General features: G+C 41.1%; 2 protein-coding genes and 2 pseudogenes across 2 annotated transcripts in view; 1 reads left to right on the plus strand and 3 right to left on the minus strand.

Annotated features, from left to right (window-relative positions):
• LOC140927588 (tonsoku-like protein) overlaps window positions 1-20,014 on the plus strand; it is a 22,787-nt gene extending 2,773 nt beyond the window's left edge. Inside the window, exons 4-22 of the mRNA XM_073377264.1 lie at window positions 21-322; window positions 658-829; window positions 1,154-1,271; window positions 1,657-1,802; window positions 3,109-3,264; window positions 3,741-3,866; window positions 4,759-4,963; window positions 5,377-5,459; window positions 5,586-5,675; window positions 6,143-6,215; window positions 6,685-6,848; window positions 13,276-14,478; window positions 15,140-15,338; window positions 15,641-15,802; window positions 16,248-16,402; window positions 17,058-17,241; window positions 17,643-17,809; window positions 18,776-18,936; window positions 19,367-20,014. Of these exons, the coding sequence (XP_073233365.1) occupies window positions 21-322; window positions 658-829; window positions 1,154-1,271; window positions 1,657-1,802; window positions 3,109-3,264; window positions 3,741-3,866; window positions 4,759-4,963; window positions 5,377-5,459; window positions 5,586-5,675; window positions 6,143-6,215; window positions 6,685-6,848; window positions 13,276-14,478; window positions 15,140-15,338; window positions 15,641-15,802; window positions 16,248-16,402; window positions 17,058-17,241; window positions 17,643-17,809; window positions 18,776-18,936; window positions 19,367-19,712 (4,212 nt within the window). The 3' untranslated portion in view covers window positions 19,713-20,014. The remainder of the gene's footprint in view (window positions 1-20; window positions 323-657; window positions 830-1,153; window positions 1,272-1,656; window positions 1,803-3,108; window positions 3,265-3,740; window positions 3,867-4,758; window positions 4,964-5,376; window positions 5,460-5,585; window positions 5,676-6,142; window positions 6,216-6,684; window positions 6,849-13,275; window positions 14,479-15,139; window positions 15,339-15,640; window positions 15,803-16,247; window positions 16,403-17,057; window positions 17,242-17,642; window positions 17,810-18,775; window positions 18,937-19,366) is intronic.
• On the minus strand, window positions 8,142-10,250 carry LOC140927280 (uncharacterized; annotated as a pseudogene).
• On the minus strand, window positions 10,920-12,302 carry LOC140927281 (uncharacterized; annotated as a pseudogene).
• A 116-nt stretch (window positions 20,015-20,130) lies between the features above and the next one.
• Window positions 20,131-23,637, minus strand: LOC140927587 (proteasome assembly chaperone 4-like). Its single transcript, XM_073377263.1, has 3 exons — window positions 23,379-23,637; window positions 22,456-22,531; window positions 20,131-21,079 (listed from the first exon to the last, which is right to left on the minus strand). Exons 1-3 carry the CDS (start codon window positions 23,604-23,606, stop codon window positions 20,961-20,963), a joined length of 423 nt encoding a protein of 140 aa, XP_073233364.1. The 5' UTR covers window positions 23,607-23,637; the 3' UTR covers window positions 20,131-20,960.
• Between the last annotated feature and the right edge of the window lie 75 nt (window positions 23,638-23,712).

The raw sequence follows: 23,712 nt of genomic DNA on the forward strand, positions 1-23,712 counted from the left end.
ATTTCTTTTCTTGTTGAAAGCTTGCTCAATCTGCTGGAAGCCTTGTAGAAGAACAGAGGGCATTAGCAACCATTGGCCGTACATGGTTTGTTCATTCAGATGATGCAGCCAGCACCAGTGAAGTAGAGGAATGCTTGCTTGAGTCACAGAAAGCCTATCTAAAGAGCCTGTCTGTTTGCGACAAACTACGAGAATATGTCTCAGAAAAAGAGTTGTTGGAAATGAGGTCAAGGTTGTATTTGAACCTTGGTCTTACATATGACACACAGAATGATTCTACCAGAGCTAAGAGTTTTATGGAGAAAGCCTTGATCATTGCTCGGTAAGTTTCCAGCCTCAGTCTCAGTTTAAGCAGGGCTGTCACTAGTAACTTTTAGATTATAAGACAAGGATTACTACAAGTAGATATACAAGGTTTCCCCCATAATAGGTACTGCTCGCTCGTAAATCAGTGGCATTTTGGTGGGAAAACATGATAGCCCCTGTCTTTCTACTATGATTTTTTGTGAGAATGTTTTAGTGGCAGAAATAAGCTATAAAATGCTAAAGTTTTATATTATAAATAGAGTTGTCTTAAGTGGGGCCACCTTGAATCTTATTGACTCTTTTTTACCTGAGCTTTTTGAAACTTAAGTTTTTTGCTTGTTGTTTGCCTAGGGACCAAAGTCTTAAAGACACAGAATACAGGTGCTTGTTTTCTATTGGAAGTGTTCACATGAAATCTGATGCAGATGCACATGCATTGAGACGTTTTGAGCAGGCATTACAGGTGGCCAGACATGGAAACAAAAAATTTGATGAGGCAGATGCTTTGAACATGTTGGGGAAGGTACTTCATTGAACATGTTAAGAGCGAGTAATAGTCAGTAGTCAAGATTCTAAATGTCCTTTGTTTGAAAATGTTCCAAATAAATACAAGCTTCAAGTTTTTGGCCAACAGTTTTTTTTTGAAGACTGTTTAGCCAGAAGGTCAAGCAGTCAGAAGCTTTTTCATCATTACCAGCAAAGGTTCGAATCTTCAGCAGCGAGACATAAATGTTTTGTTTATGGAGTAGAATTAATGCACATATAGCTACTCTAGTTAGTTTAAAGAAACATACGAACAACCCAAACAATAACATAACTAAAAGCCTTCTTTCTCCCACTATTTTAGATCTTCCTGAAACTGGGGGAATTTTCAGCTGGTCGTCAAAATTTAAAGAAAGCTTACGTGATCAATAAAGCCAAAAGGTCGGATGATATGGAGGAAATTAAATCTAATTTGGCTACAGGTAATATTTTTATATTGGCTGGATACCTGTACACATTCCTGTGACAGTAATAACTATATAGTTTTCTTTGATAGTCAAATTACTGTAGATGTCAAAACAAGGAAAAAGTAGGGCAGAGACAAGTAAGTAAACAGTGCCCTCAGCATCCATTTTGGTGGACAACAGAGTTGGTTTCTGTTGAACTAAGTTAGGTCAAAAAATACCGTGAAACAAGAAGGGGAAGTATTTGTGAAAAATTTTAAAAGTGACAGCTAAACCTAAGGTCATGGAAAATGTCATGGAATTTAAAGAGCTTAAAAGAGCATGAACCCTGTAAAATACGGTCATGAAGTATTGTCAGATGGAGGTATGTTGACCTGTTTGTTGTGTGTTCTTTTGGTCTCAGCTATCAAGGGAATCAAATTTCAAAGAAAACATGCAAAACTCTCGGAATATCCACTGGATGAACAGTTGAAGATATTGGATACACTTGGGGACCTCTACTGTAAGGCAAAAGCATACCAAAAAGCTCTTGGTTGCTACAAGAAAGAGGTATATTAACTCTCCGTCACTTGGTCTTACAAGGTCATAAACCTTAACCCCTTCACACCTGAACTGCCCACAACCACCCATGTGGATCCACGCCCCTTGTTTTCTTTTGTTGACCTGAAAAATCTGATGAAAATCTTGTTGCACTACCCACCTACACTTCCATCTATCTTATCCTATTATCCTAAAAGCTTTCCCAAAAAAATTTTGTACCAAATTGACGCCTAGTCAATGCCCAGCAAAGGAGAGAAAACGGGGAAGAAAAGTGAAAAAAGTGGGGAGGAAGGAATGCAAAAGGTAACAGCCAAGACTGAGCCCTGTGTCACTTATAAAAACAAAAAATATCTCAAAATTTTGCTTTCTGGAACAAAAGGTCGTGAATTTCATGACCTGAAAACAGTTTTTGGTAAGTTTTAGATCTTACTAGCCACTACAGTGACCAGAAAACAGCTTGACTTGCTTCAAAAAGTGTTTTTTGGTAAAATTCTCAGGGGTGAATGGGCTAAGTGACTTGATGTTACAGCATACAGTTGACTCCCAATAACTCGAACCTTCAAGGGAAATCAAAAAAAGTGTGAGTTATCAGGAGTTCAAGTTACTGGGAGCTCGAAGAAAATAGCCGCAAGTAAGGAAAAAAAACAGTTTTCACTGCACAGTGAACATTTTAATCACAGTTAATTGTAGAAATGGTGAGTGAAAATTGAAACATATATTTCTAGATTATAAATCAGAACGTAACCTAACAAAGTGTTGCCTAAATAGAGCATATGTTTTACTGTTTTGAGAAGTGAACCTGTTTCACGTTAGGTTTGTGACAAACAACATCAGCCTCCTCTAGTAACCTATATGCCTACAACATGTCAATGGGAAATTCAAAATTCAATGTTTAGGATACCAGTAGACTATTTTTTCCCAACTTTTTAGGGGCTCAAAACATGGTTCGAGTTATTGAGGGTAAAATTATATAGAAATAATCTGAGGGGAAACAAAAACTACTTTGAGTTAGCAGGAGGTTCAAGTTATCGAGGGTTCGAGTTACCAAGGGTAAAATTATTAACAGTAAATGTACGACGGAAAACCAGGGGAAATCATGGTTTGATATGGTTTGAGTTAACGCGAGGTTCGAGATAGTGAGGGTTCGAGTCAACTTTATATAGTCTGGAGTTAATCTTTATTGCAGTTATCATTATCACTATCATTAACATTATCATAGTTGTCATCATCAATATAATTTTTCACTACTAGTCTTGGTTTGATTATGGATGTATTGATTTCATTTCAGTAAAATCAGTTCTTGATCTATTTTTAGCTTGAGCTGGCTACACTGGCAGGAAAGTCTCATAAGGAGCTATCACCAATATATGTTTCTTTAGCAATAACTTATTTTGATCTAAAGTGTCCGGCTGATGCGATCAACTGTTACATGGAAGAGTTGGAAATAATGGAGGAGGACAATTACAAAGAGGTGAGTCATAAATGACAAATATAATTGCTGCCTTTTCTTTGTTAACAGCTTCTTTTTGTGTGCTTGGATGACAATGTAAAAGTTCTGGTTCCTTTGTAAAAACATCTTTCTCAGTGAATAGATTTCAGATTTTTGAATTTTTTGCACTATTTCAAGAAGTTACTACAAAAAATACAATACATAACTAAAGTAAGAAAAATAAAAGAACAAATTACATAAATCATCAAAGGTTAAATGTGCGCAGTGACCAAAGGCGCTTATTAAAGCTTTTGAGTTGGTCACTGGACCCGCCACGTGCAACTAACTGGTGTAGACATGTACATAAAAGACTACAAGTATATAAATACATTGACACCTGAATTAAACAATTATTGATGGACTCCATTGTTGTAACCACAGTTCCTCGTTTTTTTCTGACCTTACATCTTCTTGTCTTGTGTCCTGAGTTTTTGTTTCTTCTAAACTCCTCATGACAGATGTGTGACACTTGGTGTAATATTGCTTATGTTCATGAGAAGGCAGGACACGAATATGATGAAATCAAAGATGCTTACAGTAGGGCACTGGGATATGCGGAGCAGTCTGGCAAGCTCTCTTCCGTGGTAGGATTTGTGGAAAAATACATAAAATTGTAAAACGTCCCTCATACCCCTCCCTTAATCCAACATTTTGTCCTATTAAGTTGGCTGAACACAGTTTTGGCAGTTTGTGATTGTATGTCATTTGCCAAATCATGACAAGGAAAGGTTGCTGCTCACAAGCTGAAACTTGGCAAGTGAAAAGTGTACTGATAAAAGATTTTGACTGACAGGTAAAAATTGACGTTTTCATAGTTTCCACGGCAACATGAACGATTGAATACAACCTTAAACTTTCACTTTTTCTCAGTTTGCATAAAATTTGCTCATTAGATTTTCTTATTAACTTTCACACAGCTTACTATAATTAATCATTACCATTTGAAACTTATTTGACCAAATTTTAACAGATGCATTTTTAGATAATCAATAATTATTTTAGTTGTACTGTAATTATTAAATGTGTTACAAAATTCGTCTGATCAACTTCCATTTTCAAATTGTCATTACTTAAAATACAAAAAAAAAATTCTGCCAAATATCACAAAATTCTAATGAATAAATTTTGAGAAATACTCTTCTGTGTACCGTTGCTTTTTCACCGCCATGTTTGTTTGTCTAATTTAAAACTTGCGCCATCACGCAAGTTACCGCTGCCTGCTCGCAAAACTGTGTTCAGCCACCTTAAAGGAGTTAGTGTTAACAGTGGGTTAGGGGAGGGAGGGTGGATAGATTCCAAGAATATCAGGCTGGTGTAGATTTTGTTAACTCTTTACACCCTAATGGTAATCAGCCTCAATCGTCTCTTCCTTATATCCCTGGCAAATCCAACATTTGTTTTCCTTGCTTGCTACTTGCGTGTTACTTGTAGTGTTATTAAAACTGGAAGTGATTATCTTTGAACTCTGTTTCACAGCTGAGAGTTTGGAAATGCCTGGCCGACACACAGAAAATTCTAAACCAGAAAGATGATTGGAAAAAGTCATTTGACAAGGTTACAGAGCTTGAAAATCAGTTAAGTATGGGGAAGGTGATTGATGAGGATGACGAGGAAAGGAATAGCATTGAGGATGATGATGATGATGACCTGATAGAAAAAGAACTGCTTCTTTCTGATTCAGGTAAGTGGTATTATGTTGGATTTTTAAGCATATTTTCCTTTGCAATGACTCCAGTTTGAGACTACAACCTGTTAATGTTACAACAGTTCACATAAATGTTTCAGCTGCACTATCCTGAAGTAGTCTGCTACACAGCCGTTTGCATGACGACACTAAAAACGGCTGTGTAGCAGACTAATCCTGAAGTGGATAAGGGTCAAATTGGTTAGAAACAAAAATGTTGGGAAGTTCACTTTGCACTGTATTTGCTGTCCTGGCGTCACCTAGATGCAGTTGTTTTGGGAAATGAGGCCGAAAAAATTAAATGTACCTGCTGAGTTATTTAAGGAGTGTTATTTTACATGCTGTTTTCTTTTTTTATCTAGAAGGAAAATAGGATAATGATTGTTTGTTTGTTCCTTCCTCTGTTCTAGATGATGATTGTGATGATGATGAAGAAGAGGCCGGTCCCAGAAAGAGGAATAATCCAGTTTCATCAAGACTAAGAAGAAAACAGGTTTGTTGAAGAAAAACAATAGATAACCTAGATTATTCACTGGTTTTCCTAGCCTCAGTTACTCGCATCAGTCTGTGAACTGGAGGTTTATTTATTCTTAAGTGCAATTTATCCTTCTGCTTGCAGCGCAAACTTGTAAATGAGAAAGGTGAGACTCCACTACATGAGGCTGCTATTGCTGGAAATACACAGCGAGTGAAATCACTGTTAGAAAAGGTATGGGTAATTTGTTTCATCTCCTGTTCTTTAACATCAAGCTTTCACTAGGGGGTGGTCCTGGGATAGAATATAAGCTGTGAAAAGCCGAATGTGAAAGCTCCATGAAAAGATTTCAAAACAAATCAGTATGGCTACCAGGATATCTTTTCAATATATATGGCTTCAACTGCTTTCAGCCCTGATGAGAGGCATCACGTCTATTGTAAGCCATTACTGGTACACAATAATTTATGCAGTGCTGGTTATTAGCAACAGAGCACAAACATTTCCTGGCTTTTTGGCCCAGTCAGCAAATACACTCTTAACGTACCAGACAATGTTAAAGGTTGTCACTTATAGAAAGATTTGGGCACCCATAGTGGTGCAAATTCATCTCTAACCTGTATTCCAGTCATTCCAATAAAACACCATGGAAGTCCTATTGCTGAGAACATTTTTATTAAATATCATTTTTAATTCTTAAGGGAGCTGACGTAAATGCAAGGGATTATTGTGGTTGGCTGCCCCTTCATGAAGCCAGCAACCATGGACATACAGGTTTGTGAGACAGTTAAGTCCATAAGGCCAATAAATGTCATAAATAATTATTTTAGCGACTTTCTTGGAAAGAAAAAACTTTGTTTCTCAACATACAGTAAAATTTCGAAAATAAGCCCCTCAATGTATAAGCCCGTCCAAAATTAATATAAGCCCCCCAAACTGGTAATTCAAAAAACCCTCCGTTAAATCGCCCCTCCAAATATAATCCCCCGGGGGCTTGCACTTGGAAAATTGCCCTCAAATACAATGTAGAACAAAGCAAAAATGGTAAATTTCCTTCCAACTATAAGGCTAGCCCAATCGATTTCAAAACGCAAATTTCCTTCCATAGATAAGCCCCTCCAAGCATAAGCCCCTCCAAAAATAAGCCCCTCAAAAAGGGCCTTTGAAAAATGTAAGCCCTGGGGCTTATTTTCGGAATTTTACGGTATAACTGTACATTATGTATCCATTTTGTTCACTTCAGCTATAGTAGAGATGCTACTGATGGCAGGATCAAATGCAAACGATCAGAGTGGTGAGCATTGTTCTGGCGTAACACCCCTTCATGATGCCGCAGCCAATGGGCATATTGAAGTGGTAAAACTTTTACTGGCACATGGTGCTTCCATCAATCTTAAGGATAACAATGTAAGTTTGCTCTCTCACTGGTATAGTGCTTAATACTAAAGTGATATGCCAAGAATTTTGATAGCTGCCCCAAATTTTACTTTGTCACAGCTGAAACCTCCTTTTTTATTTGGTAAGTCTGCATTCAGTATGTATACTGCGGGGGGGGGGGGGGGGGGGAGCAGAGGGTGTAATTTTTTCATATCCCCCCTTTTCCCTTCAAAAAATTTTAAGACCCCCCCCCCCCCCCAAAAAAAAAAAAATCCCTCCAATATTATCAAAATTTTGCAAATTTCAATCCTCAACATTTTTGCAAAGCAAATTCTTATTAAACTCATCGCCAATTGATGAGCTTCGGAACTGGTGCCTAAAAGGTTAGCGGAGAGGCCAACTGTGAAAAATACGGCAAAGGAGGTAACTGGCACCGTCACACTGAGAGGGTACTCAGTGGAAAATACTTACCCACGTGGAATACTTACCTGCACACCCCCGCATGACAGCAGGGAGGGAGGAGAGGGAGCCAGCACAAAGCAACAAGGTGATCCGCAACAATCAGCTAGAATAGCTTGCAAAATAATGCAAAATGATAGCGGCCCTGAAAACCCAAGTGGGCCACCCCGCATGTCACGCATGCTAATACGGGGACACCGCTGGCTGCATTGGCTCGAGGTTAACTTAGCCTAAATAAAATTTAGCCGCATTTAAACTCATCGCCAATTGATGAGCTTGGGAACTGGTGCCTAAAAGGTTAGCGGGGAAGCCAACTGTGAAAAATACGGCAAAGGAGGTAACCAGGCAACCCTGGAAGCAGGAACCACCCAAAAAACACATCCGTCTCCAAGTGCTTGGAGAACGGAGGGACCCGCGAACAATGGGAAGCCTGGTACCTCGGTACATCCAAAGAGAAACCCCAAGCACCAGAGACGGACCAAAGGCAAGCCTGCTAGCTAGGACGGGACTTACCGCTGAGTAAGCAGTCCAGGAAAGCCCCATGCTTGTGGTGCGGCAATGTGGACTCCAGAGGCAATAGACCAGATGTGCATCATGAAAGGCATAGCCACTGTTCACACCATGCAGCAGGAGCTTACGTGTACTTTCTCCTCCATGACCAAGCTAGTAGTCCCAGAGTTCATCCCAGCGAGCAGTAGGTAACGGAGAGCCGAAGATGACCAAGTATACCCTGTGTTGCCATTGAAAAACTAGAGCACTGATAGTTGAGTAGACCAAGCCTTGACCTTGGAGTTTATTTTGTTTTTGTTGTTGTGTTTTTTTTTTATTTTTGTTTTTTATGTTTTTGTTTTTGTTTTTGCTTGTTTATGTATAAGTAATGTCAAACTAGCTTCTGCGAAAGTGTAGCCAGCGACGCCGAAGGAGTCCTGATATAGAGCTGATAGGCGTTGCTAGACCAACGGCCCATGGCTTGAATAAGATGGTCTGGAACTCCATTACGAGCAGCCACTGTGGCCGCCCCAATGCGAAAACTGTGGCTGGAAAAATTGCCAGGAACCCGGGCTGAGGCCATAATTTGTCGAAGCCATGCAGTGAGGGTAGCCCTGGACAGAGGTCGACCGTCTTGAAGCAAGAATAAAGGGCCCGCAGAATTGCCCCGCAGCGAGAGATAAGTCATCAGTGCCGATAGAGCGCAAAGTGGCAAATGGCTAGCACCAATGTGGACATAACAGCCTTGCCTAAAAGGGTCAGTCTTGGAGCCCTTGATGTGAACTCTCATGCAGGATGGAGAGACCATGGAGTCCACGCTAATGTCTTGGACACTAAGATGGAGTGATGGGGAGAAACTAGCCAAGTCTGGTACAGTGAATTCTGAAGTGCGGAGGAAACCAAAATAGCCAAGACAGCAAGCAGCCCAAAACATGCAATGGTCGGGGAGGCCGAGGTCCACAGAGTTCCAAATAACCAGCATTAGGTCATCCGTGATCGGCAAACGACTGGCAACAGGAGAACCTTGGCAACGCTTGATCCCTCGTAAAACCCGGCGGAGGCGAAGGCAACCGGCTAATGGGTCTGAGAACCTCTGATCAATATGAAGAGCTCTTACGCCAGACAAATAAACTTTGATGGATGCGTGCTGGACAGTCTTAGCTAGAAACGTGGCAAACAAGCAGAGCGTCCATTCATCGGCTGGGCAGGGGGAACCTGACGAGTGGAGCACACCGAGCTGGTGACAAAAGGCTATAAACTTGGACTGAGCCGTGGAGTAGGATCGACGCGTAGAGGGAGCCAAACCCTGGCACAAAAAGGACTGGCATTGGAGCTCTAAAGCGGAGAGGTCAACTCCTCCAGAAGCTGAGGGGGAACTGGGGTAGGAGACCGCTGCGCCTCGGGAGCCAGCTGCCAAAAGCGCTGCCAATGAAAATGAGATAATGCATCAGCAACCTGGTTGTTGACCCCCGGTACATGCTGGGAAGAAAAGGAGAAACTATGCCTAGCAGCTGACAATAGAAGATGGCGCAATAAATGCATAATGCAAGGGATTTTGGACGTTCTTGAATTCAAAATATGCACGACCGCATCGTTGTCCGAGTGAAACAGGACATGCCTCCGACACCACATGTGTCCCCAAATGTGAGCCGCAACGACCACAGGGAACAGTTCCTTGTAGGCAATGGACTGCTGTGCCTGGAGAGGAGACCACAAACCCGTGAACCAGAGGCCTTTCAGAAAGGCCCCATAGCCCAGGGAGCCAGGTGCATCCGAGGAAAGTTCAATATCCGCTTCCGGAGATAGGCCAGGAAAAAGCCAAAAACTAACGCCATGCCAATCAGACAAGAACTTATGCCACCACTGCAGGTCAAGATGAAACTGAGTGTTGAGGTGGATAGGATGGTCTCTCCTCCGAAAGCAACAGAGTAGGTCAATCATACGGCGGACAAAGGTTCTACCAGGCCAGACTACTTTAGCAGCATGATGTAAATGTCCTATTAGAGATTCCAATTCTTGTCTGAAGCACCATTTCCGGGGGAGCCAAGAGTGGATTAACCCCTGAAGAGCCTACAGCTTATCCACGGGGAGGCGTGCCATCTGAAGGTCAGAATCCAGCTCAATGCCTAAAACTGTCAACACCGACGAAGGACCCACGCACTTACCAGGGTGGAGAGGTAAGCCAAGACGATCACAAACGGCCAAAGCGACTGTAAGATTGCGAGCGCACTGAAGAGAATCTGGGGGGCCAGCGGTAAGAAAATCATCCAAATAGTGGAGCAAGTCAGGGATCTGATGATTGTTCATAAGGATCCACTCCACCAGGTCTGCAATGGAGTTAAAAATGTAGGGTGCCGAGCGAAGACCAAACGGGAGAGCCAAATCCACATAAAAATGATGGCGCCATTTCATTCCCAGCAGGTACCGATCCAGTGAGTGGATCGGAACCTGGCGGTAGGCAGACTCCACATCAAACTTGGCCATAAGTGCCCCTCGGCCAAACTGGGAAACTAGGCAAATCACCTTATCTACAGTGATATAGTGAAGGGAGAACTCGTCGGGATTGATCCCATCATTGACACTAGCCCCCCCAGGGGAAGAAAGGTCCACAATCAAGCGCCACTTTCCCGGCTGCCCCCGCTTGGGAATAACCCCGAAGCTGCTAACATGCAAGTTGGGTAAAGGGGGGGAAATAAAGGGGCCTGCCACCCGGCCTAAGGAAACTTCATGGACCAAATACTCATCAACCACTGCAGCATGCTGTAGCGCAGAAGGTTTATTATTCTTGGCAGACTTGAGCTTGTGCGACGGGGAGAACCCCACCCGGAACCCATTACTAATCCCATCCAGCACATAGTTCACTAGTTGACGGTCAGGATGATGCTGAAGTTCCAAAGCAAATTGATCTGCTTGCAGGGGGTCACAGACGAAACTAGGGGAAGGGACCCTAAAAAAGATAAGACAAAGAGAATATAGTAATACTATGGGGGACAGCAAGATAACAAACAGAATAACTAGCAACTGAACCAACAAGCTTTAATTCAAGAAAAAAGTAACGACTGTAGACTAGGCAGGGTTAACAAGGACATAGCAATAAAAAACACAGAGAGTTTGAGCTGTCGGGAAAAAACCTAAGCGAGCAATTGTTTTAGTTCAAAGACGCCTGGATTTGCTCCTGGATCTTGAAGGTGAGGCAGAACGCCGCTTCACGGTGTCATTGGGTTGGTTTGATGTTTGGCCAGGGCAAGCACTAACACAATGCGGGCCAGAACAGCTGGAACAAATATGGGCGAAACGGCACGAAGCATAGGGAGCCACGCACCGTCCCCGATTCCACGACTTGCACACAATAGTCGAGGAGGCAGATCCACGAGGCTCGGGAGAACCGTCTACGGGAGCGTTGGAGGCTCGTACAGCCGCTCCCGCGGCATGGAAATTAAAAAGCTGCACGTTGATGGACAACCACTCGGTTAAATTCGTAGCTGCCGCGTGCTCGCGGAATGCACGGTCATATGCGAACCAAACCCGACCAGTAAATTGTCGGTGCGTACGCAAAATAAGTAGCTGGTAGTTCATCAGGTCTTTCCAGCGATGAGGGAAATGGGAAGCGAGAATGAGGCAGTAGATGGAAAAGGCCTCCAGCCAGCTGGTGATATCTTCTATGCGCCGTTTGGGTTTCTTTGGCGTGGACGTGAGAACAAGCCATCCTTCGAAGTAAAGTTGAGGTTCGGGCTCCGCCGAAGCAATGTTCGAGGAGAGCAGCTCGCTCAAGTCGACGAATTTGCCAGCGACGATTTAGCCCACCAACTTGGCCGGGATGGGTGAGAAACCCGGGCCGACGACGAACGGTTGCTGTAGCGCGGGAAGGGATGAAAACAAGGACACGCTCGCTGACGAGGAAGGCCCAGAAGCAAACGAGGGAAGAGACACCGCAGGTGAGGAAATCGGAAAAGTAGAAATAAAGGAGGGCACAACATAACTAGGCCTACCTTGGGATGCTGAGCTTGCAGAAGTAGGTAAAACGCCGGTGCCAGAGGTCAAAAAGGCCGGGGCTTGGGAGGCAAGATTGCTCGAAGAAACAGGAACGCCCCCAAGCATGGTTGTAGTCGAAGGCTGTGAACTGGCGTTCGGAACCGAGCGGGCCGGTGCTCGGTCGGCAGCTAAAGCATCTTTCACTGCTTGCACAACAGTTACCAGGAAGGCAGGAGACGGGTGATCTTGCTGGAGAGTGACGGCCGCGACAGCAGGAGAAGCAGCAACGAATGGGCCAGGGGGATTAGCCGCCGGATCGGCGATCGCCGACGCACAGGATGGTTCGGCCGAAACTGCGGTGGATAAGGCATCGAGAGCTGCAGACTGGCTGTTGCGAGTCGAACGAGATGACATGATAACAGACTTTCCAAGCAAGAATCCGCCAAGATTCACCAGCACAAAGCAACAAGGTGATCTGCAATGATCAGCTAGAATAGCTTGCAAAATAATGCAAAATGATAGCGGCCCTGAAAACCCAAGTGGGCCACCCCGCATGTCACGCATGCTAATACGGGGACACCGCTGATTCGCCAGCACAAAGCAACAAGGTGATCCGCAACGATCAGCTAGAATAGCTTGCAAAATAATGCAAAATGATAGCGGCCCTGAAAACCCAAGTGGGCCACCCCGCATGTCAGGCATGCTAATACGGGGACACCGCTGATTCACCAGCACAAAGCAACAAGGTGATCCGCAACGATCAGCTAGAATAGCTTGCAAAATAATGCAAAATGATAGCGGCCCTGAAAACCCAAGTGGGCCACCCCGCATGTCACGCATGCTAATACGGGGACACCGCTGGCTGCATTGGCTCGAGGTTAACTTAGCGTAAATAAAATTTAGCTGCATTAAAAAAAAGTGTATAATTGTTGTAAGCAGTTTTTAATTGTCAAAACGAATGAAGAAGAAAATGTAACTTTCAATGTAACAGAAAAATAGCCTGGTCAATTCATTACAACTTTCATGCCTGCTGTCCAATAGTAATAAATGGAAGTGGGCAGAACTAAAACACAATCAAGAACTATCATTTTACCAATCACTGACAGGGTTGCAATTATTGATTCTTCAGTTCATCATTATGGGTATGTTGTCATGTTGGACTTAAAGGTCTTCCCAGTTACTTTCACTTTGTTCTGAGCTCATTCCCTTTTTTATTAGTATTGGGTTTTTGCTCTTGGTTGTCTTTGTAATATTGTACAAATGAATCAACCTTCACATTGCTGGATCTAACCCAAGATGCTCAGAGTGTGGTTTGCACTTGGTTGTGTGTCATCTTACTTTACGTTCAACAAAGGGCTACCACTGTCGGTCCATTACTGTGGCAATTGATTAAAATGCCATAAGATCACCTAAGTAGACATTTTTGATGAAGACGGGGTCTTGGACAGTTTTTGAAAGTTAATTCTTAGAATTTATCCATAGGAACTCAATGGAAATGCTCAAGACTAATGCACCTGTATATCTTTTTTGTTACCAGGGACGTACGGCATTAGATGCTGCCGAGGCAACTCTTAAGGGGAATGCTGGTGAAGATGATGATGAGTACACAAAAGGACGAAAAAAAGTAGTCAAATTTTTAAGGCAATGCTTAGCGCAAGGGGATGGTTCTGGGATAAGGAGAAGAAATGTTATTCATGATGAGGATAATGAACAAGAAGATAAGGAGGATACAGCTTCAAGTACTTTACAAAGATTTAATGAGAAGTTAAAAAAGAAAGAGCAGGAAAGGTTGAGAAGAATGAATAAGAATTTGTGTGAAGAGAACAATCCAGAGGACCTGGAAATATGTCCAACAAAAAGATTAAGTCAGCAACAAGTTTTTGTAAATGAGGATGAAGATGACTCACAAGAGGGTTGTTCCATGTTTTCAATCTCTACTAACCCTTACTCAGGTATAGAAAGCTCGTCTTATAGTGATAGGCCTGTTGACCATCCGAGCAATTCACAGTACAGTTATAGAGACCATGGTGAGGGTATACAAACATTTTCTGATGGTAGTGACTATGAAGGACATGATTTCGTCCAAGTCGATTGCCCTTATGCATCTTCAGACTCTGAGAACACGGTTGAAATGGCTACAGTAGCTGATGAAAATAATGGAAATACTTTTAATTCATCTTATGTGGACCCTGTAACTGGAGTGAGAATAAGTTGTCCCACAAGTGGGCTTTTACTTGAAAAGACAGCTGCATGGCTTGTAGATGATGTTGGGCCAAAACCTGCAAAGCGTAAGCGCCCAGCAAAGCAAACAAAGCTAACCGGTGGATCAACTGTACAGAGGCGGTCAACTGCTGCAATGCCTCGGCCTGGGCTAAACCATAAAAAATCCAAACCCACGACAATTTCAAGACGTAGTCCTGGCCTAAGCCTTAGTAGGCCAAAACAAGCAAAATTACCTGTATCAAAGGAACCCAGAACACGTCAAACTGCATTCTCTTCTCATTCAATGGTGAATAATGCTTCATCTCCAGTGACTGCCAGATCAGATGTCAATATTACCAATGTTACAACAGGGACCCCAAGAACTTATTCCCCTGATATACCTTCCAGGCTAGGTCTGTTGCAAGCAGGTACCCCACCCATGCGCCTTAGAGTACGGGTTCAAGACAAGGTGTTCTTGATCCCTTGTCCACGGAGTAATCATCAAGAAAGCAAGAATATTGGTTGGCTAGCTCAGCAGGTAGTGAATGTTTCAGTTGTTCTTTTTTCCTCATGCCATAATATAGAAGGAGATTATAAAACCCATAGAGAATTCCATTTTTTCATAGGGAAATAAATGACAAAAAAAAGTTGGATATTTATGACACTTTATGTCTTGTTTATCAGCCTTTTTATATTTAAAAGGTCATTAATTTCATCCAGAAAAGTGTTGTAAATATGTGCAGTTCTTTCTAAATGCTCAGTTTAATTCTGGTTTTGTTGATGACTCATCTGTGTGGCATTTTCACTAAAACTGTGAAAGGTTTGAACTCAGGAGTCATTTCAAAAGTAGGTTGAGTTTGATCGTCCGGGTGAACGTAGTCCTGAATAGGACTGTTGTTGTTGACAGTGACTGACCTTTCGACAACCTGTGCGGCAGTCATCTTCAGAGTCAAAGTGAGTTGTTTCACTAAAACAGACAGTTAATGCCTATAGTCACATTTCAGTGCTATATGGTGTTAATGGACCTCCAAAAAGGGCAATGCATCAGTTTCTATAGACATGGCCTTTGTGAGTTTATTTATGGGCTGATGGTTGCAGGAAAAAATAACATTTCATGCCGTTAAGAATTGTCAGTTTGGAGGCTGTTCAACTGCTGGCGGGTCACATGAGCATTAACTTATCTGCATCTGCATTTTCAGGCCTCACTTCGATATTTTTCCAGTTGTGGGTTGCGACCTGTTTTAGCCCTAAAAACAAGTGAGGGAGCCTTCATGTCCCCAGAGGATAAAATTGTTGATGTACTTTCTAGTAACGAGGAAGTTATAGCTTCTGTGGAATCGTGGGACCTGCCTACCTTGTCTGAGAGGTACCGTGATGCTTGCATGAACACAAATACAGGTAAGTTAATTTATTAGTTTGCATAACTCAGTTCAATATCAAACATTCTAAAACAAAAGTGTTAAGGATTCCGTCTCATAATTCCCTCAGTATTTTGCTGTGTTTAGAACTTCAGATGAAACACTTTTTGTCTTGTACTCAGTTTTGAAAATTGTAATAGTAGTCCATGATGTAGATCCTGAAATTCTGACATCAAAAGCCTACAAGATAAGGAGGCGTATGAAAAGAGAAAGAAATTTTAGGTTGTAATGTTCCCTTGCTAGTCTTGGTCTAATATATAACTTACTTTTTAAATTGACTAGCAACAAGACCTGATGTTCTATCCATCCTTGAAGCTGATCCTCAGTTGTCAAGCCTTACTTTATCAAACAAAGCTTTGCAAGATGTCCATGTACTGCCATTATTCAGAGCACTACAATGCAATGATGTACTTACTAAGCTCATGTTGCCTGGCAACAGAATAGGTGAGTAAATGTCTCATCCTTATCTTAAACCACTACTGTGTGAAAAACAGGGCCAAGGCCATCATGGGCAATGGCTCATCTTTTTCAAGGGCATTGTGTGTCATGCAGGGGTTCTAGGGATCCCACGTCGAGGGAAACATATCCATGAGGGAATTTTCCAAAGAGCGTTAAGAATCAAATGTTGTTTTGTCAAGGGAGGTGTTAAATGCAGACCATTCAGTTATACATCTGAAAAATATAAAAATACAAAAACGAGCTGGCTTAATGAACTCAGGACTTATTTGCCACTGAAAATTGGTGAATGGTGAAAAATATTTTGCCCAGGCTTATTATTTTAGCAAGCTTTAAAACCTTAAATTTGGTACCACCTCTTAGTTTTTTATTCAATTTCTGTAGGTTTGTAAATAAGTTTATTTAGACATCGTTTTTTGTTTATTTGTTACAGGTGATTCTGGTGTTCAGCATTTGATATCAGCAATTCCCACCCTCCCCTCACTCGCTATATTGGACTTGACTTCCAACGGAATCACGCATAAAGGGCTGTCCCTTATTACCAATGCGTTATCTGCAAGAGATTCAACAAGGACAGACACACAACAGGTATCTAGTTTAAAGGGTAATTGTCCACCATGCCCCACTCTGCCCAATAAGCTCATGGCTCCCACCTTTTGCAACCAAATAAAAAGCGAGAACAAAGCAATTAGTTTGAAACAAAGGGCTAATTACACAAATGAAAGTAGGTTACACACTTATCACACTGACTTTTGCCAAATTTCATGTAGATTTGTACATGTGGCTTCAACTCACATTGTCCTGAGTTTGTTTTTGTGGGATTGTGTTTTCCACCTGCACAAACTCGAGCCTAAATATTTGCAACAAACTTTATTTTAGAAATAGCCTGATGTGTTACTCTTTTTTATTATATAGACACGAGTGTTTTACTGGAAAATATACCACTCGTAAAATTCATAAAAACTACATCCGGGACCTGAGTGGTTTATTCTCCATAATCTCACACGTGAGTTTATCGATGACGTTATCTTGGCAATTTCCCTCTATTATTTTATCGATGTCATTTTGTCTATATATGATAAAAAGAACATTACACGGCGGCTTGAAGATATGAATTTTATTTTCTTGTGGCAAAAACAATATTTTACTCACTCGCTGCGCTCGTTCATAAAATATTGTTTTGCCACTCGAAAATAAAAGTCATATCTTCGCGCCACCATGAAATATCCTCTATGTATTGCAGGAGACCCCCCTTCAGAAGCTTGAAGAATTCAACATCAGCTACAACTGGCTGGGAGACAGTTGTGGCAGTTCATTGGCTGTTATTCTCAAAAGATGTCCCATTCTAAATGCTCTAAAACTTGAGTCATGTGGTCTTACTGGTCAACTTGCTGCTCAAGGGAAAGAGTTTGCTCTAGCTCTGAAAGGTAAATGTCTCAATTTTTAAAAAGCTCAAATTATCTCATATTTTGTTATGGTTATTGATTAATAGGCCATTTGCATGATGGCGTCATTTTAATACTACGACCAGAATCCTTTTTGTTTTCCCCTTTATATTTTAGCTTGGTATTCCCAGTGAGGTTTCGAAAACAAAAGCCCTAATTTGCACAAGAAAGCAAAATCCTGAAGGATTCTGGTCGTAGTAGTAAAATGACGTCATCGTGCAAATGGCCTATTGGCAACAGAACATCAAGTTCAGTTGGTAATCATACTCAGTCTTGATTAAGTTCGATTTTGTTAATCACCCAAGTGAACTCCACTCAGTTCTATTACCATTATTAATCCAAAAAGCATTCCTAATCATTGTTTATTGTGTCCCTACTCTTAGCTTCTCATTTGATTCATCTCTCTGTGGCATACAATACCTTTGGTTCTCAAGGAATAGGAAACTTAATTATGGCACTTCCACGTGGGTCACTGCGTCACTTAAACTTGAGCTCAACCATGGATGAAACAGGAAATCAAGGACTTTCAAATCTGGTTGATTTCATGGAAGTATGTGAATAATTTTCAGTTGAAATTAATGCTGAATAACTGAGACAAAAACATCACGCAAATAGGCCAGTTTTGAATTTACAAAATTAGAAATCACATTGATATTCAGGGCTGAATAATATTCATTTCTTTTGTATTCTTCCTCTTAGCCTTGGAGCTAGGTATGAATTTTGATAAGCTTAATGAGGCAATGAGGCAAAGTGATGAACTTAATTCATCCATTTCATCAGAAAAACATTATACTGTGTGGGTGATCAAATGATTAAATTTTACATTTTTATTTACAAAATTTTGAGGACTTTTAAGGTGGCTCTGAGCTCCCTCCATACAACTTTTGGCATACCTTATGAAATGTTTATAATTAAAAAAATGCTGCTCACTGGAATTGATTACTGTATGTAAGAACCCAAAACTGAAATGAAGGGCATTTATCAAGTAATACTGTGGCTAGGTTAATCTTCCACCTCAGTGAAAATCAACTACTTACTGAATAAATAAAAAGAATAAACTAAATGTCCATTATTTACCTTTGGCAGTGTTTATAGCAATGATGCTAGTGGGGCCGAGCAAGTGACTGAAACAAATTAATACTTTAGATCAAACATAATAGGGTTGAGAATCCCAACTGGCCGGAGGTAAACCAGTAGGAAATTTACAGCGTGGTCGAGGATTTGAAATCAGAAGTACCGAGAACAAATTCAGCTAGTGGTCAGCTAGTGGTCAGGGCATGACTTGAACTCGGGCCTCCAAATTGCAAGTCCATCGCCCTAACTGCTCGGCCATGCTGCCTCCTTTATGGGTCGACATGTATCTTTTGGTATTTTTATACCAAAATAAATGTTAGAAAGACAGTCAAAGCCACATAAGCTACTAACTTGTGTTTCTATTAGATTTCCTTGACAACAGTTGATATATAATAAATTCCTATTTTCTATGTCACAGAGGAGTATTTTTTCCTTTTTTCAGGGGGAAACCTGTGTTCTTTCTGATCTGATTCTCGAGGATTGTCACATTGATGACAAACTGCTAGAGTCCTTACTGAAGGCCAGACACATGACCACTGGACTGCAGCATTTAAATCTGAGTTGCAATAACATTGGAAAGAATGGGATTCCTTTACTTGCAAGGTTAGTCTTACAGACCTTTGTGTTTCTTTGTTATGGACATGTTCTAAGATATTAAACAAAAGATTGGACTTTTTCCCCTGTTATCAGAGCTGTAAACCAGATTGGGTCATCAGGAAATGTCCAACCAAAAAATTTTGTTTGTGTTATGTCACTAAAACAGGGAACAGGGAACAGGGAATGAGCTTGAGAATGGGAAAATGAAAAATAGGAACAAAACAGAGAACTGGAAATGAAGTTACTGATAGGGATATGCAGGCCTATGCTTTAAAATAAGACCACTTTCCCAAGTTTTAAATGCCTAATGTCGCAATTTAGGAGAGCAAAGTTCATTACTTTATGAGTGGCCGTAGCACACAAGATGATATGCATGAGAATGTTCTGCTTTTAAATGAATATCCTCTTTATCCTTTGGGTATTTTTTTTTCTTTAGGCTATTGAATGAAACTGGATCCAAACTATCAAGCCTCATTCTCACCGGAAATACAGATGTGGGAACAATCGAAGCCGCATCATTATTAACGGCTGCTAAGGACAGCAGAACACTTCGAACACTGAATTTGTCAGCGTGTGGAGTGAAGTCTCCTCTTGGTGTGACATTTTTTGATTCTTTTAGAACTTTGGCATCTCATAACCTTGGTTGTTTGAATAAGCTGGATCTGTCTCATAATCTTTTAACTGTTACTGATAGAGAACAACTAGCAGACAAATGGAATTCCAGCTGCTCAGAAGACAACTTTGCTTGTTTGGAGAATACATTTTGCATGTTTACAAAATAATATTGCAGGTTACAATTGCTCACTAACCGTAAATGGTTATTGTAAATGTTATATAAATTATTGTAAAATATTCATAGTTTTAAAATAATACAGTCCACTCAGCTTCAGTGCCTAAAGGCTGGTTTTCACTAACTTTGGAGTCGTAAGCGGAATTGTAAGAGAGCTCATGACCTCGTGAAAATCAACATTCGGAGTCATAAGTCGAGTTATAAGAGAGACGGGATCGGGGTCAGATGAATCAGAGTGTCTCCATTTGTTCCGACTCCGCCTACAACTCCATCGCTTACGTTCGACTTATGATCTTTAAAACTTTAAAACAATGACTACACTTGTAAATTACGCTTGCAAAAGTTTTATTAAATTGGCCCGCGGTTTTCACTAGCTCATAAGCAGAATGTAAGTGACAGAACACTGTTTTCACTAGATCACAAGCTCTACGCTTCTGCACGCAAAGGTCTTTTTCATAAAAACAAGAATTTTTAATTGGAAATTTTCTTTTATCATTAAGACCTGCGAGGATGTTGCAGTTTCATAGACTGTGACAAACATTCTTTAAAATTAGGTTCCTGATACAGTCACTTCTACAACATGGACACTGTCCTGATAAAAATAAACACTTAGAGTTAGACCCTACTGTTCTTATACTTTACTTGACTCTCTGTGGGCTAACAACTCTCCAAGATGGCCACCTAACAGTTCTAACAGTTTCTCTTACAGAGAGCTAACTGTGGATCATTTTTATACCAGGGGTTCTTGACTATTTTGAGCTCCTCAAATTCCACAACTTTCCATGACTATTTTCATGAACTTTCTAGTTTTCCATGACCTTAGGTTTAGCAGTCACTTTCAAAAATTTTCAAAACTATCCTTGTTTTAGCTATATTTTTCAACCTAACTCAGTTCAACAAACAATCTCTGGTGTTCACCAAAATGCATTTCATATCTGCTGTTTAATTATTCACCTCTATCTTAAATTGTCCTTGCTGTGACATATGCATTAACCAATCTACCAAACATATTATTACATTCCATGACTTTCCAGACCTAGAAAACGAAATATTGTTAAATTTCATGACTTTCCAGGTTTTCCATGACCCCATATGAATCCTGTGTAAGCAATACACGAGAAATGCCTCTGATAACTCACGTTAGCCCTGGGTTGAAGTTTTAACACAGATGTGAGATTCACCTAACATGTGATTTAGCAGGTGTATTTTGTGCAGCATTCTATAAACGTTCTGACCACATTTAGAATTGCTGAGGTTTATCATTGATCTCCTTGTTAATTCTCTGCTCTACCAAGCCCAGAAGCATGTTTTCTGTTGGTATATTATAGCTCACAAAGCATTGCTTTTTTGTCTTTTTTGCTGAGAAGGAAAAAAAAAGAAAGAGTCATATTGGAATGTGTTTTATAGTTAATAAGTATTGAGTAACAGTTATTTTATCTGCTTTACCATACTGTTGCCTAAACTAAATCTAGGTGATTAAACTGTCACCAAACAGTTATGATGGTGAAATGCGTTGCCAGGTTACACCACAATCTTGTTTGTTTCCTATGAATATTTAGGGCTGGGAAACAAGAGCATTCTGAATCTCAATCAAACTACAATTGAAGATGCTATGGGTGTCAATAAAATGCAGGTCGGGTTGGGGTCGGGGTCGGGGTCTATATTGTTGTTAAAAGAATGTCGTTTTAGGGTTAGGGTCAGTGTCAACCTGAACCCTAACCCCAAAAAAGCATTCTTTTAAGAAATATATATAGACCCTGACCCTGACCCCAACCCCGTGTTTTACTGACACCCAGATGCTAGTGACAAAAGGGGATAAGTTTTGATGTTTTTTTCTTCTAAATTTAACTGAATTTTTGCATTTGGGCTTTAATTCAATTTTGAAAAACATTGCCCAGGTTTTTTTTTTTTTTCACTAGTTCCCTTTTATTTTTCTTGAAAAAACAGGCCAAGAAACACAGTTGGCAGCACCATTACACAGGTGATGGAAAACACATGGATGGCCGGCCGAGGTCTCTCTCTTTCCTAATATTTTTCTCTTGCTGTGAGGGACCTCTGCTAGTAGGGAACTGCCTGTTGTTGTACTTCAAAAATTCATTGCAGAGGAAATGGAACGACTTATGCAAACAAGTGACAATGCTCGAATTATACTATTCATACATAGAAGATGAGCACCCTTCCCAAATTTTCCCTTGACTGGATTGCACCTGAATTTCCAGGGCTTTCAGTAAAGGCTGGGTCATGTATTTGAGCCCCAGATACTCACATGTAAGTGGAAAACAAAACATGAAGAACAACAGAAGCTGTTTTTCTTATATGCTAATTCCCTCCTTGGTTAACAGACATTTGTAGGAAAACTTGGAACGAGTATCAAATCTACCTTGGGGGTGGGGAGGGGGCAGGTTGGGAGGAGGAGAGAAATGAATTAACCTGCTCCCCCCCCCCCTCCCCATTAATATACTCTCTCTTGTAAGTGTCCGCCTTCAGAAAGTCAAATAAACGGAGTAGAGAAAGGAAGGGACCGACTCTAGGTGTCCGTTTTACATAGGTGTCTGTCTCATAGAAGTGTCCATTAAGAGAGAGTCCACGTAAATCGGAAGGCTTCTTCCCTCAGTTCCTTTGAACGACGATGGCCACCTCACTGATAGAGTACGCGCTAGATCTCAACACAGGGTAATTTCCTTACTTTCCACCCATCAAATAGATTAAAAGTAATGACAACCTCTGCTACTCACCAAGCCTCTGTGCAAGTGTCGATGAGCTGAGATCAGCTTTATTCCCCATGAGGTTGACAACAGATGGGACTGAGTCCTGTCCAAAAGAAAATTTTCAATTGAAGTTTGGCTTTCTACCAACCACCAAATCCTTGCTTATTTTCTTGAAACAATATCTTTGAATTCATATTCAATAGGGCTCAACCAGCTTTAAACAGTATTTTCCACAAAGCTTCCCACCAAAAAATGCTTCCATATAATATTTTTGATGTTGAAGATTATACTGCCATTTGCTCACATGGCATAGTGGTAGAGGGTATTTCCAGGCAAGCAAGCAACCTTAGGGTTCGAGTCTTGACTTGTTTTCGCTTCCTACTACTTGCTCTTTAGCTGAGCACGCCAGGATATGCGATACAAATTTGGGGCCCCAGACTATCCCACATAACAGCTAACTGATTCAAAGACATTTTTATCTGGCAGATTTAGTGAAATGTACCCAAGAACAGGTGATTCCCAAATTCATGCCATATCTAGATTGCAAAACAGTATAAACATAGTTTTGCATAGTTCAAGCACACATGAGCAGTCAAACTTAGGAATTGGGGACACTCCTTTTTTATCCACACTCACCCTTAAAGATGACTTCAAATCCGAATCCTCAAAATTTTGTCAACACCCGTTGAAAAATGAAATCTGAAAGCTTCATTTTTTGTCGGCACTTTTGAAAAATTTGTCCAATGGCTCCAAATATTTTGTCAGCTTCTTTGAAAAACCCGCCATCCTTAGGAGGGTAAGGGTTAGGATAAAAAGTGGACCGTCCCCTTGAGCGGGGGTGAAAACAGACTATGAGGCTCGCGCGTTTTTTTGTTATTTTGACTGGATCCTGGAGGTCATCATATATATTCAACCTTACATGCAATTTCGCTGTTTTCAAAACTACTTACGAATTTTGTACACATGGCTACAGCTAGTGAGTCCATTTCCAGAGAGTTTCCAATCCAGAAATATAAGCTGTCCGTCATTTTGAGAATTTGAAAATGAACCTTTTGATCTAGAATCATTTCAGAGAATGTATGCATCTTGAATTTGCATTCTGCGGGGACAAACTCCTCAGGTAATGTGGAATTCCTGGTGCACGTTGTTTCTCCGTTCAGCTGCAGTTCGTCCGCCATGTTGTATGTCAGCTTTGCCGGCGAGTTCGGAAAGACGTTCGGAAAGCTTCGGTGACATTTCGTAAGTAATGTCACCAGTCTCTTGCCGCGAAAAACAGCGCGCTCG

Source organism: Porites lutea, chromosome 2, assembly GCF_958299795.1.
Source record: "Porites lutea chromosome 2, jaPorLute2.1, whole genome shotgun sequence".
Taxonomy (NCBI): Eukaryota; Metazoa; Cnidaria; class Anthozoa; order Scleractinia; family Poritidae; genus Porites; species Porites lutea.